The 14,857-nt window shown below is 59.4% G+C and overlaps 1 protein-coding gene across 1 annotated transcript; it reads left to right on the top strand.

Moving 5' to 3' along the window:
• The first annotated feature begins 11,829 nt into the window (after positions 1 to 11,829).
• LOC120390096 (chemokine-like receptor 1) lies at positions 11,830 to 14,483 on the top strand. Its single transcript, XM_039512408.1, has 2 exons — positions 11,830 to 12,044; positions 13,397 to 14,483. The coding sequence occupies exon 2, from the start codon at positions 13,410 to 13,412 to the stop codon at positions 14,481 to 14,483; it is 1,074 nt and encodes a 357-aa protein (XP_039368342.1). The 5' UTR covers positions 11,830 to 12,044; positions 13,397 to 13,409.
• The last annotated feature ends 374 nt before the right edge of the window (positions 14,484 to 14,857 follow it).

Raw genomic sequence — 14,857 nt, 5'->3', positions numbered from 1 at the left:
CCCCCCCCCCGCAAGGGGACTGGGATATGGGGCCTTTCCCTCGGGGTGGGGGGGGGGACTGGCTCTGGGGTAGGGGGTTCAGTGGCCTCAGGTGTGAATGGAGTTTGCCGGGTCTCAGCCTCAATCCCAGCAGGGACAGCCCCCCCCCCCCACCCTGGACACTAACCCGCCCCCTGGATGGACCACAGGGATCAGCCCCCTCCACACCCATGCTGGGATGGGGGAAGCACGCTGGGTTGTGTCTGAGCTGTGAGACCTCTGCCCTGAGCTGGGACCCCGGCCTCCGGCTGGTGTAATTTCCAGAGGGCCCGGCACCCCTGGCAGGGCTGGGGAGAGGACCCAGGCGTCCTGCCCTCTGCTTTGCCTCTCAGAGGGAATGTGCCGCAATACGTGCTGGTGTAACCCGGCTGAGCACCTGCGGCTCCACCACCCGACAGTCCAGGGAGGTCGTGACCCCCCCCGCTGCCGGCCAAGGGGCTGGATCTCTGTCCTGGAGACCCCCAGCTGCCGGCCTCCTCGCCCCCCACTCCTTCCCAGTCCCCCACCCCTCAGTCCCCAACCTTGTAACCTCCAGCCTCTCCCTAACCTCAGGCCCCCAGACTCACCTCTGCCCCCTTGATCTCGCTGACCCTGTCCCCCAGCGCTCTGCCCCACCTCTTGGCCCCTCCCTGCCCCCAGCCCACCCCCTGCCCTCCTTGACTTGACTGCCCCAGCCCCTCCATAACCCCAGCCCCCCAGCCCACTAAGCGCCCCCTCCCCGGGGCCTTCTGACTCCAGCTTCGTCTGCATCCCGCAGGGGTGTGAACGGGGAGTTTCCGGCTTTGCTGATTCCATTAGCTTTGACCTCAGGCACCCCACCCTGGTCCGGCCCGAGGATCAGAGCTGTGAAGCAATGGACAGATTAGTGAGCGTGACAACGCAGGGAACGGGACTCGTGGCAAAACAGGGGCATAGGAGACTCCCTGCCACTGGGGATTAGTGGGGTTAACCTGTGGGACTCCCTGCCACTGGGGATTAGTGGGGTTAACCCCTGGGCCTCCCTGCCACTGGGGATTAGTGGGGTTAACCTGTGGGACTCCCTGCCACTGGGGATTAGTGGGGTTAACCTGTGGGCCTCCCTGCCACTGGGGATTAGTGGGGTTAACCCGTGGGCCTCCCTGCCACTGGGGATTAGTGGGGTTAACCTGTGGGACTCCCTGTCACTGGGCATCAGTGGGTTTAACCTGAGAGACTCCTGGTCACTGGGGTTAACCCATGGGACTCCCTGCCACTGGGGATTAGTGGGGTTAACCCAAGGGACTCCCTGCCACTGGGGATTATTGGGTTTAACTCATGGGACTCCCTGCCACTGGGGATTAGTGGGTTTAACCTGAGAGACTCCCGGCCACTGGGGTTAATCCATGGGACTTCCTGCCACTGGGGATTAGTGGGGTTAACTCCTGGGACTCCCTGCCACTGGGGATTAGTGGGGTTAACCCCTGGGACTCCCTGCCACTGGGGATAAATGGGGTTAACCCGTGGGCCTCCCTGCCACTGGGGATTAGTAGGGTTAACCTGTGGGACTCCCTGTCACTGGGCATCAGTGGATTTAACCTGAGAGACTCCTGGTCACTGGGGTTAACCCATGGGACTCCCTGCCACTGGGGATTAGTGGGGTTAACCCAAGGGACTCCCTGCCACTGGGGATTATTGGGTTTAACTCATGGGACTCCCTGCCACTGGGGATTAGTGGGTTTAACCTGGGAGACTCCTGGTCACTGGGGTTAACCCATGGGACTCCCTGCCACTGGGATTAGTGGGGTTAACCCAAGGGACTCCCTGCCACTGGGGATTATTTGGTTTAACTCATGGGACTCCCTGCCACTGGGGATTAGTGGGTTTAACCTGAGAGACTCCCGGCCACTGGGGTTAATCCATGGGACTCCCTGCCACTGGGGATTAGCAGTGGTAGCCAGACCCATTTTGCCAGGCATTGCCCCACACTGTTACCCAGTGGAACTCCCTGCCACTGGAAGCTGGATACGGGGGAGACTGCACCTTCTCGAGGAGCAGCGTAGCCTGGGAGGTAGGTGTCCCAGTCCTAGAGGTGTGTGTGGGGGGAGCTGCAGGTTGGCCCAGGATCCCAGAGGCTCCCCCCCACATACACATCCAGCTATGGCAGCCTCCCCGGCACACACTGGCATGGGGCACGGTCCAGGGGGAAGCCTTCCCGGCAAGGGGCTGACTCAGCCCTGACCTCAGTCAGGCGCTCCCCAGCCCAGACTGGGCATTGGGCAATCGGGGGAACAAGAGAATGGCACCATGACTCAGGAGGGGAGGGGTGTCTAGTGGTTAGAGCAGGAGGCTGCTGGGAGCTGGGACTCGTGGATTCTCTCCCCAGCTCAGGGAGGGCAGTGGGATCTAGTGGTTAGAGCAGGGAGGGTGGGGGTCTGGGTGCCAGGATGCCTGGGTTCTCTCCCCGGGTCAGGGAAGGCAGTGGGATCTAGTGGTTAGAGGGGGTGGGGGTCTGGGTGTCAGGACGCCTGGATTCTCTCCCCGGGTCAGGGAAGGCAGCGGGATCTAGTGGTTAGAGCAGGGAGGGTGGGGGTCTGGGTGCCAGGACGCCTGGGTTCTCTCCCCGGCTCAGGGAGGGCAGCGGGATCTAGTGGTCAGAGGCTGGTGGGGCCTTGTTGCCATGGCAGCAGGGGAGCCGACGTCTCCCAAACAGTCTGTGCTCAGCGGTAATCAGCCCATGGCTCAGGGCGCTGCCATTTCCTCTCCAGCTGCCGGGGAACCTCCGCCCGGCAACACCCGTCCCCTGGGGCCGCCCGCCTGTCACTGAGACAAAGCAGGAGCCGAGGGATGTGCCAGCCCCCTCCCCCCGGCTCTAACCACTACACCCCCTTCCCCTCCCAGAGCTGGGGAGAGAACCCAGGGATGCTCTAGATCAGGGGTGGGCCTGAGGGCCACACCTGGGTATGGAAATTGGATGGCGGGCCATGAATGCTCACGAAATTCGGGGTTGGGGTGCGGGAGGGGGTGAGGGCTCCGGCTGGGGGTGCGGGCTCTGGGGTGGGGCCAGAAATGAGGAGTTCTGGGTACGGGAGGAGGCTCTGGGCTGGGGCAGGAGGTTGGGGTGCAGGAGGGGGTCAGGGTGGGGGAGGGGGTCGGGGGTGCAAGGGGGTGCTGCTCTGGCTGGGGGTGTGGGACTGGGGATGAGTGACTGGGGGTGCAGGAGGGTGCTCCGGGCTGGGATCAAGGGATTTGGAGGGTGGGAGGGGGATCTGGGGTGGGGCACGGGGTTGGGGTGTGGGAGGGGGTTGGGGGTGCAGGCTCCAGGTGGTGCTTACCTCAAGCAGCAGCATGTTCCCCCTCCGGCTCCTACGTGGAGGTGCGGCCAGGCAGCTCGGCGCGCTGCCCTGTCCGCAGGCACCACCCCTGCAGCTCCCATTGGCCACGGTTCCCAGCCAATAGGAGCTGCAGAGGCAGCGCTTGGGGTGGGGGCAGTGTGCGGAGCCCCCTGGCTGCCACTATGTGTAGGAGCCAGATGGGGGACATGCCGCTGCTTCCAGGAGCCGCGTGGAGTCACGGCACGTGCAGGGCGGGGCAAGCCCCTGGCCCCGCTCCCCAGCTGGAGCGGGGAAAGCCCTGCACCCTGGTACCCAGCGGGAGCTCGAGGGCCGGATTAAAACATCTGAAGGGCCAGATGCGGCCCCCGGGCTGTAGTTTGATCACCCCTGGTCTAGATAATACTTAGTCCTGCCTTGAGTGCAGGGGACTGGAGTAGATGTCCTCTCGAGGTCCCTTCCAGTTCTCGATTCCATGAGTCCTGGTGCTCAGGCCCCTGGTCTAACCACTAGACTCCACTCCCCTTCCATAGCTCCCAGGAATCCAGTCTCCCAGTTCCCCCTGCTCTAACCACTTGACATCGCTCCCCTCCCTGAGCCCAGGAGAGAACCCAGGAGTCCTGGCTCCCAGCCCCGCTCTAACCACCAGCCCCCCCTTCCCTCCTCAAGCCAGGAGTCCAGGCTCCCAGCCCGCACCCCTGCTCTAACCACTCAACCCCACTCCCCTCCTCAAGCCTGGGAGAGAACCCAGGAGTCCTGGCTCCCAGCCCCCTCCTCCCGCTGTAATCACTAGACCTCGCTCCCTTCCCAGAGCCGAGGAGAGAACCCAGAAGTCGCCTGTATGTTCTGGAATGATTTAGGTGCCACCTGCTGATGAAATTGTGCATCGCACCTTGTCCGCTCATCATTACCCCTGTCCTAGACCCATGTGCAGCGTGTGCTGGTCGGACAAAATCCAGCTGGGGCTGATGTGTTAGAGCAGGGGGAAGAGGGGAGCTGGGAGCCAGGACTTCTGGGTTCTCTCCCTGGCCCTGGGAGGGGAGTGGGGCCTGGTGGTTAGAGTGGGGGGGGGGGGGGGCTGGGAGCCAGGACTCCTGGGTTCTCTACCGCATGGCTCCTCAAGCCAAAACCTCAATAGAAAGAGAGATCAAGGACATGTTACAGATGGGTGTAATCGGGGCATGGGCCTCTCCAGTGGTTCTGGCTCCCAAACCTGATGGGGAAATCCGTTTTTGTAACCTAAATGCTGTAACTCACCCAGAGAACTATCCAATGCCACGCACAGATGAGCTACTGGAGAAACTGGGATGTGCCCGGTTCATCTCCACCTTCGACTTAACTAAGGAGAACTGGTAAGTGCTGCTAGATGAACCCACCAAGGAAAGGTCATCCTTCACCACTCATGTAGGGCTGTATGAATTGAATGCACCTGCCACCGTCTAGAGACTGCTAGGTAACCTTCTGGCTGGGTCTGGGGAATTTGCAGTCGCCAGTGTGGCTATATTCTCAGATTCATGGGCAGAACACCTGGAACACCTCCCAAGCCGTCTTCCAGCGCATGAGAGATTGAGGATTAACCGTTAAGGTCAAAAAGTGTCAAAGAATGTACCTTGGACACCAGGTGGGTCAAGGTGCTATCAGCCCCCTGCAGGCTAAGGTAAACGCTCTCCAAAGTTGGCCTGTCCCCAAGTCAAAGAAGCAGGTCCATCCTTCTTCGGCTTGGCCAGGTATTACCGACGATTTGTACCACACTGCAGCCAAACTGCCTCCCCACTGACAGACCTGACTAGGAGAAAACAGCCAAATGCAGTTCGGTGACTGAACAGTGTCAGAAAGTCTTTAACCAGCTTAAGGTGGCCCTTACGTCTGAGAGGGCCCTGGCCTTCGACCAACCGTTCGGCGTAACCACAGAGGCGTCCGAGCGTGGTGTGGGAGCAGTTTTAATGCAGGAAGGACCGGATCAACAATTCCATCCTGTCGTGTTTCTCAGCAAAAAGCTTTCTGAGAGGGGAAGCCATGGGTCAGTGTCAGAACAGGGCATTACGCCATTGGGGATGCTCTGGAGAAGCTACCCCCGTGCGTTTGGGGGCGGCGGTTCCAGCTGCTCGCTGACCATGCTGCACTGAAGCGGCTTCACACGGTCAAAGAGACTGACAAAAAAATCTTCTTGGGTGGAGTTTAGCTCTTCAAGACTTTGATTTTGAGGTACAACCCGTTTCAGGAGCCTCTAACGAAGTGGCTGATGCACTCTCCCGGGAAGGTTTCCCAGAATCAGCCGGCTGACAATGTCCCTGCGTTCTGAGTCATTGTAGTCCCTGAAACGTATAAAGGGCTGTTTGGTTCTTCATGTAATTATTAGTGAAATTAGAGGTGCATGTATCTTATTAACTCCGTTTCCTAAACCTCCAGGAAGAAATCTCAGCCGGCGTGGAGCTGATCTGTACCAGGCTGGCCAGCAGCGGCTGTGATTGGGGGGCGTGTGATAAATGAAGGGCGGGGGTAGCTCCCTTTGATGGACACTCACCCAGCCAATTAGCTGTAAAGTCCCTCTCGGTGGCTGTTCTTAACTTGCTTTACCTGTAAGGGGTTAAAAAGTCCCCCAGGTAAAGAAAGGGAAGAGGGCACCTGACCAACAGAGCCAGTGGGAGGGTAGAACTTTTTAAAATGGGGAAAGAAACTTTCCCTTTGTCTGTTGTTCTCTCTGGGCTCCCCCCCCTCGCCCCCGCCCTGCTCCACCCTTGCAGGGCCCGGGTCCCCGGAGCTTCTTTCACTCCGGGTCTTTGGCGGCAATTTGGCGGCGGGGGGTCCTGCTCCGGGACTCGCTGCCGAAGTGCCCCAAATACCCACGGTGGGGGGTCCTTCTGCTCCAGGACCCACCGCCAAAGTGCCCCAAAGACCCACGGCGGGGGGTCCTTCTGCCCCGGGACCCGCCGCCAAAGACCCCAGGCCCCCTGAATCCTCTGGGCGGCCCTGCGTGCTCAGGGGAGGTGGCGGAGGAGGAGGTGAGCTGGGGCAGGGCGGCGGGGTGGGAAGCTGCCGGTGGGTGCAGTGCACCCACCAATTTTTCCCCGTGGGTGCTCCAGCCCCAGAGCACCCATCGAGCCGGCGCCTATGGCTGCAGGGACACAGACAGGGGTGAGCTGGAGCCGGTTCGCACCGGTTCGCGCGAACCCGTTGTTAAATGTAGAAGCGGTTTTAGAACCGCTTGTTAACTGGCTTCCCTGCGAGGGAAGCTTTGATGGGCTCTGCCTGGGAAGCCTGTAATTCCTCCTCCCGGCCGCCGGGGGGCGCTGCGCTGCGCTGCGGGAGCCACGTGAGCTGCCTCCTGGCCCTGTTGCTGCTCCTGCTCTTTGGACCTCTCGCCCTGGGGCTCCTGCTGCTGCCTGGTGAGTCCCCGGCTGCTCCCAGCCCCCCCCCCCCCGTGTGAGTGTCTGCGCCCCTCCCCCACCTTCCCTGCCCCCTGCCCCTCCCCTGCCTCCCCTGCCAGCCCCTCCCAGCCCCTCCCCGCCTTCCTGCCACAGCCCCTGCCCCCCTGCCCTAGCCCCTGCCCCCAGCCAGCCCCTGCCCCCAGCCACCCCCTGCCACCCCCCTGCCCCCAGCCACCCCCAGCCAGCCCCTGCCCCCAGCCAGCCCTCCCCAGCCACCCCCCTGCCCACAGCCACCCCCCTGCCACCCTCCTGCCCACAGCCACCCACAGCCACCCCCCTGCCTGCAGCCAGCTCCTGCCCACAGCCGCCCCCTGCCCCACCCGCTGCCAGCAGCCCCTGCCACAACCACCCCCGGCCCGCAGCCCGCCACTGCCCCCCGCAGCCACCCCCAGCCCACAGCCACCCGCAGCCACCCCCTGCCCACAGCCGCCCGCATCCCGCCCGTCTGCATCACCTGCCCACAGCCAGCCCGTGTCACTCCCTGCCTCCAGCTAGCCCTGCCCCACGCCCCTATCTGCAGCCAGCCCCACATCCACTGGTGCCCTGCAGTTCCCAGGGCAGTAACCCTGCACACCTGCTTCAATGAGGGGGGCAGGGAGCAACTGGGACCCACACATGTGCACACCCTAGAGTGACCAGACAGCAAGTGTGAAAAATCGGGATGGGGGTGAGGGGTAATAGGAGCCTATATAAGAAAAAGACCCAAAAATTGAGACTGTCCCTGATCACCACCCACACATGTGAAACGGAGTCATTTCTAGTTCAGCCCCATCTTTTTAAAAAAGAACTTTAGGTCGGGTTAAAATACATCTGTATTTTCCTGGGCATGTCAGGCTTTTCGGTTCTTAATCACCTCCTGGGAAAATATGGACGTATGGTAACCCATTGGTACAAAAAATACATGCTGTCGCACATCCCTTCAATCAGAACTTTTTATAGGGAACCTGTTGTTAAGATTTTGGCAGCTCATCACTGGACACAGAGCAGCCATGCTATAAGCAGCAATGCTGGGTAAGGTTTGAACCAGGTATGAAAAATGATTTTCCATACCTGGAAGGACTCATTGGGACAGGGAATGTCCAGGGAGACGCGATCAGGTTTATTTCTTACTTTGCCTTGTGGACTCCTCTGTGCTGACCCCAGGTGCTTCTGTTTGCTTGTAACCTTTAAGCTGAACCCCCCAAAAAAGCTATTGTAGGTGCTTGATTTTGGGAATTGTTCTTTTTAAATCTAGCAAAAGCCTAAATTCCAGATGTATTTTCTTCCTTTTTCTTTTTAATAAAATTTACCTTTTTTTAAGAACAGGGTTGGATTGTTGGCATCCTAAGAGGTTTGTGGATGTTGTTTGATTCTCTGGTAGTGACAGCTCAAGAAGTGAGCTGTAGCTCACGAAAGCTCATGCTAAAATAAATGTGTTAGTCTCTAAGGTGCCACAAGGACTCCTGTTCTTTTTGCGGATACAGACTAACACGGCTGCTACTCTGAAACCTAATTTCTTTTGTTTTCTTTCTCAGCTCTTCCCCAGAGTGGGGGTGAAAGGGCTTGAGGGTACACCACAGGAAGGGATTCCCAAGTGCCCCTTCCTGGGCTCTCAAAGGGGTTCTGCTCTTGGGTGGTGGCAGCGTTTACCAAGCCAAGGTCAGAGAAAAGCTGTAACCTGGGGAGTTGAATACGAGCCTGGAGTAGCCAGTGTTAATTTTTAGTACCCTTGAGGGCCGCACCTTGTGCACTCGAAGTGCCAGAGTGGTGATTCAACCTTGACAAGGTTAGAACAGGGGGGCAGGGAGCCAGGACTCCTGGGTTCTCTCCCTAGCCCTAGAAGGGGAGTGGGGTCTAGTGGTTAGAGCAGGAGGGCTGGGAGCCAGGACTCCTGGGTTCTCTCCCTAGCCCTGGCAGGGGAGTGGGGTCTAGTGGTTAGAGCATGTGGGGGCTGGGAGCCAGGACTCCTGGGTTCTCTTCCTGGCTCTGACAGGGGAGTGGGGTCTAGTGGTTAGAGCATGGGAGGGGCTGGGAGCCAGGACTCCTGGGTTCTCTTCCTGGCTCTGGCAGGGGAGTGGGGTCTAATGCTTACAGTGGTGGGGGGGAGCTGGGGGTCGGAGTGGCAGGAATGGTGCAGACACTGTGGTGTGTCTCTGTGCTGACTGGATCGTGGATCTGGAGTTGAATCCTTCCCAAGCAACCCTTGGGGACTCCTCACCCCCCCCACACTCCCTTGATCCCGACCGCAACTGGGGCCAGAGTCAGCCACATCCTCCCACGGCCCCTTCCTGCCGCAGCCGCGCTGGCTGTGCTGGGCCATGTGTCACCCAGCCCCGGTGCTAACCACAGCCGCTCCCCCAGGGCTGGGACGGCAGCTGTAGCTCGGGCTCTGGGGGGTGACACCCGGCTGCAGCCTGTCGCCCCTACGGGGGTTCTGATGAGCTGGGGGGTAGGGGAGCGATGGGGCTGTACAGAGACGCACTGACACACCCAAAGAGAACACACACACAGTGTGTAGCAACACGCACAGAATACACATAATATATATAGTTAGAGATACACATTGTACATAGCAACCCAGAGACAGCCGTGAACACACAGCCGTGCTGTATAGCAACGCACACATGCGCACACACACAGACACACAGCAGGGCCTGTCCCTTCCAGCAGGGGGCAGCAGGGACACACACACACACACACACACACACACACACACACACACACACACACACACACACAGCAGGGCCTGTCCCTTCCAGCAGGGGGCAGCAGTGACACACACACACACACACACACACACACACACACACACACACAGAGCAGGGCCTGTCCCTTCCAGCAGGGGGCAGCAGGGACACCCACACCCACCCACCCACATTGTTTCCCCTTGTTGGTAAATATTTTTGACACTTCAACAATTTTTCCCTTCTCAAATCCGGCCGACCAATCAAAATCCCCCAACATTTGTGATCTGACACCCCCCCGCCCCCTCCCCGCCTTTTCTTCCGTCCCCATCAACCGCACCTGATTTAAAAATTGCCGGGGGCCGAGACTCCACCCAACCCCTTGGGCGGCTGCCCCCCACTGCCCCCCGGTTCACCCCCCCCGGGTCACAAGTGTCGCCTTATTTCCTGCCTGATCATTTTCTCCCCGTGTCGGTACAGACAGACAGGATCAACTCACCCCTTCGCCAGCCCATGGCAGACGCGGGCTAAGATTTCCCGAGGGGTCTGCACCTGCACGGGAAAGGTTTTAGGAGCCCGCAGAGGAAAAGAGGTTGAGAACCACGGCGCCTCTTACCAGGTCTCCTCCTGGCCCTTCTCTGAGCCCTCCCCAAGCGGCCAACGTCCTTGGTGAACCGTGGGCCCCAGAACCGGACGCAGGAGCCCGGCGGCGTCGCCCCAGGGCATCCCACCCCCCTCGCCCCATTTGAAATTCCTCGGCCAGCGTCAGGCCGACCCGGGCGCCGGGCGGTTCTGGCGCGGGCCCGGCCGGTGGCTTTTGGTGGTTCTCTCTCTGCCCACCAGGCAGCCGGGAATTTTGCATCGTTACGAGGTTTTTAATGGGGTTTGTTTTCCTGGGGTTGGGGTTTCGCTAACGACTGTTTGTGTTTCCACGGGGAGGTTCGGAGCCGCGGAGGGACCCGGCCCCTGTGACCCGTCGGTGCGAGGATGTGGTCTGAGGGGCCCCACCACCGTGTGCTGAGTTTGTTGGGTTGCTCCACCTCCAGGCTGGCGTAAAGCCAGGAGTCCTGACCCCCCCGCCTCCCCCGGCCACAGCTAGCGGGGGCTGCAGGTCGGGAGTGAGGGGCACCGGCAGAGCGGGAGAGGGGGAATTGCCATGGCCCTGGTTTGGGAAAGCCTGAGTCACTTAACGGGGAAATATGAAACCCTGCACCGGGGGGGGGGGGAGTAAGAGCCTGGATCTAATTGTCTCTGTGGGAACGAGCACTGGAGGTGGGGAGATGGACGATTGACGGACACACGGACCCCACTTCCCTCATGGAGGGGGGCCCCCAACAGAGGCTCCCATCCCCCCCTCCAGTTGCCCAACCAACAACCGCCCAACACAGGCCCCCAACAACGCCCCACAGTCCTCCCCACAGCACCCAAATACAGGCCCCCACCCTACAGCTCCCCAGACCCCCCCCAAACACAGCCCCATTCTCTCCAATCCCCAGCACCCAATCCCCCAAACACAGCCCCCCAGAATGCCCCAAAGTCCTCACAGCACCCCAATGCAGGCCCACACCCCCACAGCTCCCCACAACCCCCCAATCACAGCCCCCATAATTACCCCAACCCCCAATTCTCCCCAAACACAGCCCCCCAATAGCCCCCAATACATAGCCCCCCCACAACACCCCACAGTCTCCCCAAATCACCCCAACACAGGCCCACTCCCCAGCTCCTCAGAACCCCCACAAACACAGCCCCATAATTACCCCAACCTCCCAACTCACCCCAAACAAAGCCTCCCAACAGCCCCCAACACACAGCCCCCCAACAACGCCCCACAGTTTCCTCACAGCACCCAAATACAGGCCCTCACTCTCAAAGCTCCTCAGAACCCCGCAACAAACACAGTCCCCATAATCTCCCCAACTTCCCACAGCCCCCAACCCCCCAAATACAGCCCTCCAACAATGCCCCACAGTCTACCCCACAGCATCCCACCAGGCCCACACCCCCACAGCTCACCAGAACCCCACAAACAAAGCCCACTTAATTCCCAAGCCCCCAAATCCCCAATAACCTCCAACACACAGCCCCCAACAATGCCCCACAGTCCTCCCCACAGCACCCCAACACAGGCCCCCACCCCACAGCTCCCCAGAACCCCACAAACAGCCCCTTAATACCTCCAGCCCTCCCAATTTCTCCCCAAACACAGTCCCCAATCCCCAACAGCCCCCAAAACGCAGGCCCCAACAATGACCCACAGCACCCCAACACAGGCCCCCCCCCCACCGCTCCCAGAACCCCCAAACACAACCCCATAATTCTTCAAGCCCCCCACACACAGCCCCCCAATCTCCACAACAGCTGTCAACACACAGACCCCCACAATACCCCCACACCCTCACTCTCCCCTCGTTGCATGGAGAATCCCAGAGCAGAGGTCAGCCTGGTGCCAGGACAGAGACCAAGGCAGGGAGAAGCACCACTTCCACGATGCCCCCACCTCCCGCCCCATTTCCTGGCACCTCCCCATAGCCACCGGCGGCACCAAGATCTCTGCAGACACTCGGGGGCATCAGGGAGAGAGGGAGTGAATCACGAAGCCAGCAGAGGAGAGACTCAGGAACAAGGTAACAAACCTCTGGGCCAGCATGAGCAAACCTATCATCCGTCTGTCTGTCCCCAGGCACCCCCTCTATCTATCTATCTATCTATCTATCTATCTATCTATCTATCTATCTATCTATCCCCAGACACCTCCTCTATCTATCTATCTATCTATCTATCTATCTATCTATCTATCTATCTATCCCCACTCACCCCATCTATCTATCTATCTATCTATCTATCTATCTATCTATCTATCTATCTATCTATCTATCTATCTATCTATCTATCTATCCCCCACACACCCTATCTATCTATCTATCTATCTATCTATCTATCTATCTATCTATCTATCTATCTATCTATCTATCTATCTATCTATCTATCTATCTATCCCCACTCACCCCATCTATCTATCTATCTATCTATCTATCTATCTATCTATCTATCTATCTATCTATCTATCTATCTATCTATCTATCTATCTATCTATCTATCTATCTATCTATCTATCTATCTATCTATCTATCTATCTATCTATCTATCTATCTATCTATCTATCTATCTATCCCCACTCACCCCATCTATCTATCTATCTATCTATCTTCATCACTGTAGTAGCTGATAGGTACATAGGCAGATGGATAGATGGGACGGATGGGGATGGATAGATAGAAGTCCTGGCTCCCAGCCCCCTCCTGCTGTAGCCAGTAGCCCCCACTCCCCTCCCGGAGCTGAGGAGAGAACCCAGGAGTCCTGGCTCCCAGCCCCCTGGCCTGTCGTGCTCAGAGAAGAGCTGAGAGCTCAGGGGAAGCCATCGCAGTTGGCAGGAGCCGGGTCCGTGCTGGGCATCTCAGGGTCTCTCCCTACTGTGCTGAGCCGGGGAAAAGTTTGGGGGGGAGGGGTGTTGGACCGGGGACCATCCCACACATCTGTGGTGTTCCTGGCTGAGTGACCAGCGTCCTGGCTCCAGAATGAAGTTGCGCGACCTCAGGATTTTCCTCGTCCAGCCAGTAACCACAGCGATGTGGCAACGCGGCTGGAGCTGGGAAAGTGTCAGTTGGCTGTAATTACCCTGTTTCCTTGGTACCACACAGCTAAATGTTTTGAGGCCTGGCTGACTCAGGGAGGCTGGGCGTGGGACTGGAGGCCTTCCCCGCATTGGGGCTCTGGCTCAGATCTGGCCCCAGGATGGGGACTGGCTGGCTCAGGGGGGCAGGTAATGGGGCATGGGGCTTTTCCCCTCTAGGGGGCGCTGGCCCCAATCCGAGCCCGGGGGTGGGGGCGGGGGGGCTTGCTGTCTTAGGGGGTCAGTCCAAGCGGGGAATGGGGCACGGGGCCTTTCCCCTTATGGCCAATGACTCCTTTCCTGCAGGTTCTCCTTCAGCATGGCCGAAAATGCCTCCTCCCCCTACGACTATGATGGAGACTACGAGGACGACTCCAGCTTGGAGGCCGGCGCCAGGCTGCGTGGCACCATGCACGTGGTCTCCATGGTGATCTATTCCATCGCCTTTGTGTTGGGGGTGACAGGCAATGGGCTGGTCATCTTCATCACTGGCTTCCGGATGAAGAGGACGGTCAACGCCATCTGGTTCCTCAACCTGGCCGTGGCCGACTTCATCTTCACCTTCTTCCTCCCCCTCGGCGTGGCCTATGTGGCTCTAGGCTTCCACTGGCCCTTTGGCCAGGCCTTGTGCAAGATCAACACCGCCGTGGCCTTCCTCAACATGTTCGCCAGCGTCTTCCTCCTCACCACCATCAGCGCCGACCGTTGCATCACCGTGGCCTGGCCGGTCTGGGCCCAGAACCACCGCTCGCCCCGGCTAGCCTCCCTGGTGGCCGTGGCCGTGTGGTTGGCAGCCCTCGCTCTCAGCTGCCCCTATGTGGTTTTCCGGGACACCGGGAGCTCCCCTTTTCAGGAGAACGTCACCCACTGCTACAACAACTACGCCCTGTCGGATGGCTTCCAGGGGGAGGAGATGGCTGGGCTGAGGGAGAGCCGGCACCGGGCCGTGGTGCTGACCCGGTTCATGGCTGGCTTTCTGGTGCCATTCGCCGTCATCCTGGCCTGCTACATAGTCATCGCGGCCAAGATGAGGAGGAACCAGCTGGCCCGCTCTGGCAGGCCCTACAAGATCATGGTGGCCGTGGTGACGGCCTTCTTCCTCTGCTGGTTCCCCTACCACGTCTTCTCCTTCCTGGAGGTGTCAGTCACTGCGGTGACGCCCCAGCTCCAGTCGCTCCTGGCAGTGGGGATCCCGCTGGCCTCGGGCCTGGCCTATCTCAACAGCTGCCTCAACCCCCTCCTCTACGTCTTCGTGGGCCGGGATTTCAGGGAGAAGCTCCGGAGCTCGGTGCTGTCGGCCTTCGAGGGCGCCTTCAGCGAGGACTCCGGCCAGTCCTCCCTCCCAGCCAGCAAGAGCAAGGCCAGCGCCGAGACTGAGTGTCACCTGGTGTAGAGGGGACGGGCTGGCTCAGGGGCCTTTCCTCTCTAGGGGCACCAGCTCCCAGCTGGCCAAAAGGGGGTCAGGGAATGGGACCTATTGTTACCAGCTTTGCCTGTTACTTTGGGGTACGCTCATTTATTAGGGTTACTCTTCTGGGGTGGGGACGCGTCTGTACTTCTATCAATGTGCTGCTTATGTCACTTGTCTTCTCATATGGAGCTCTCCCTGCTGCAAGTTTCCTCCCAATGGAGCTGTCCTGCAGGACCTCGGTTCCCCAGGGTTGGGTTCTTCCAGCCCCAGACACACACACACACACACACACACACACACACACACACACACACACACACACACACACACACACACACACACACACACACACACAC

This window comes from Mauremys reevesii, linkage group 24 (assembly GCF_016161935.1).
Source record: "Mauremys reevesii isolate NIE-2019 linkage group 24, ASM1616193v1, whole genome shotgun sequence".
NCBI lineage: Eukaryota > Metazoa > Chordata > Testudines > Geoemydidae > Mauremys > Mauremys reevesii.
This window is presented reverse-complemented; position numbering and strand designations above follow the sequence as displayed.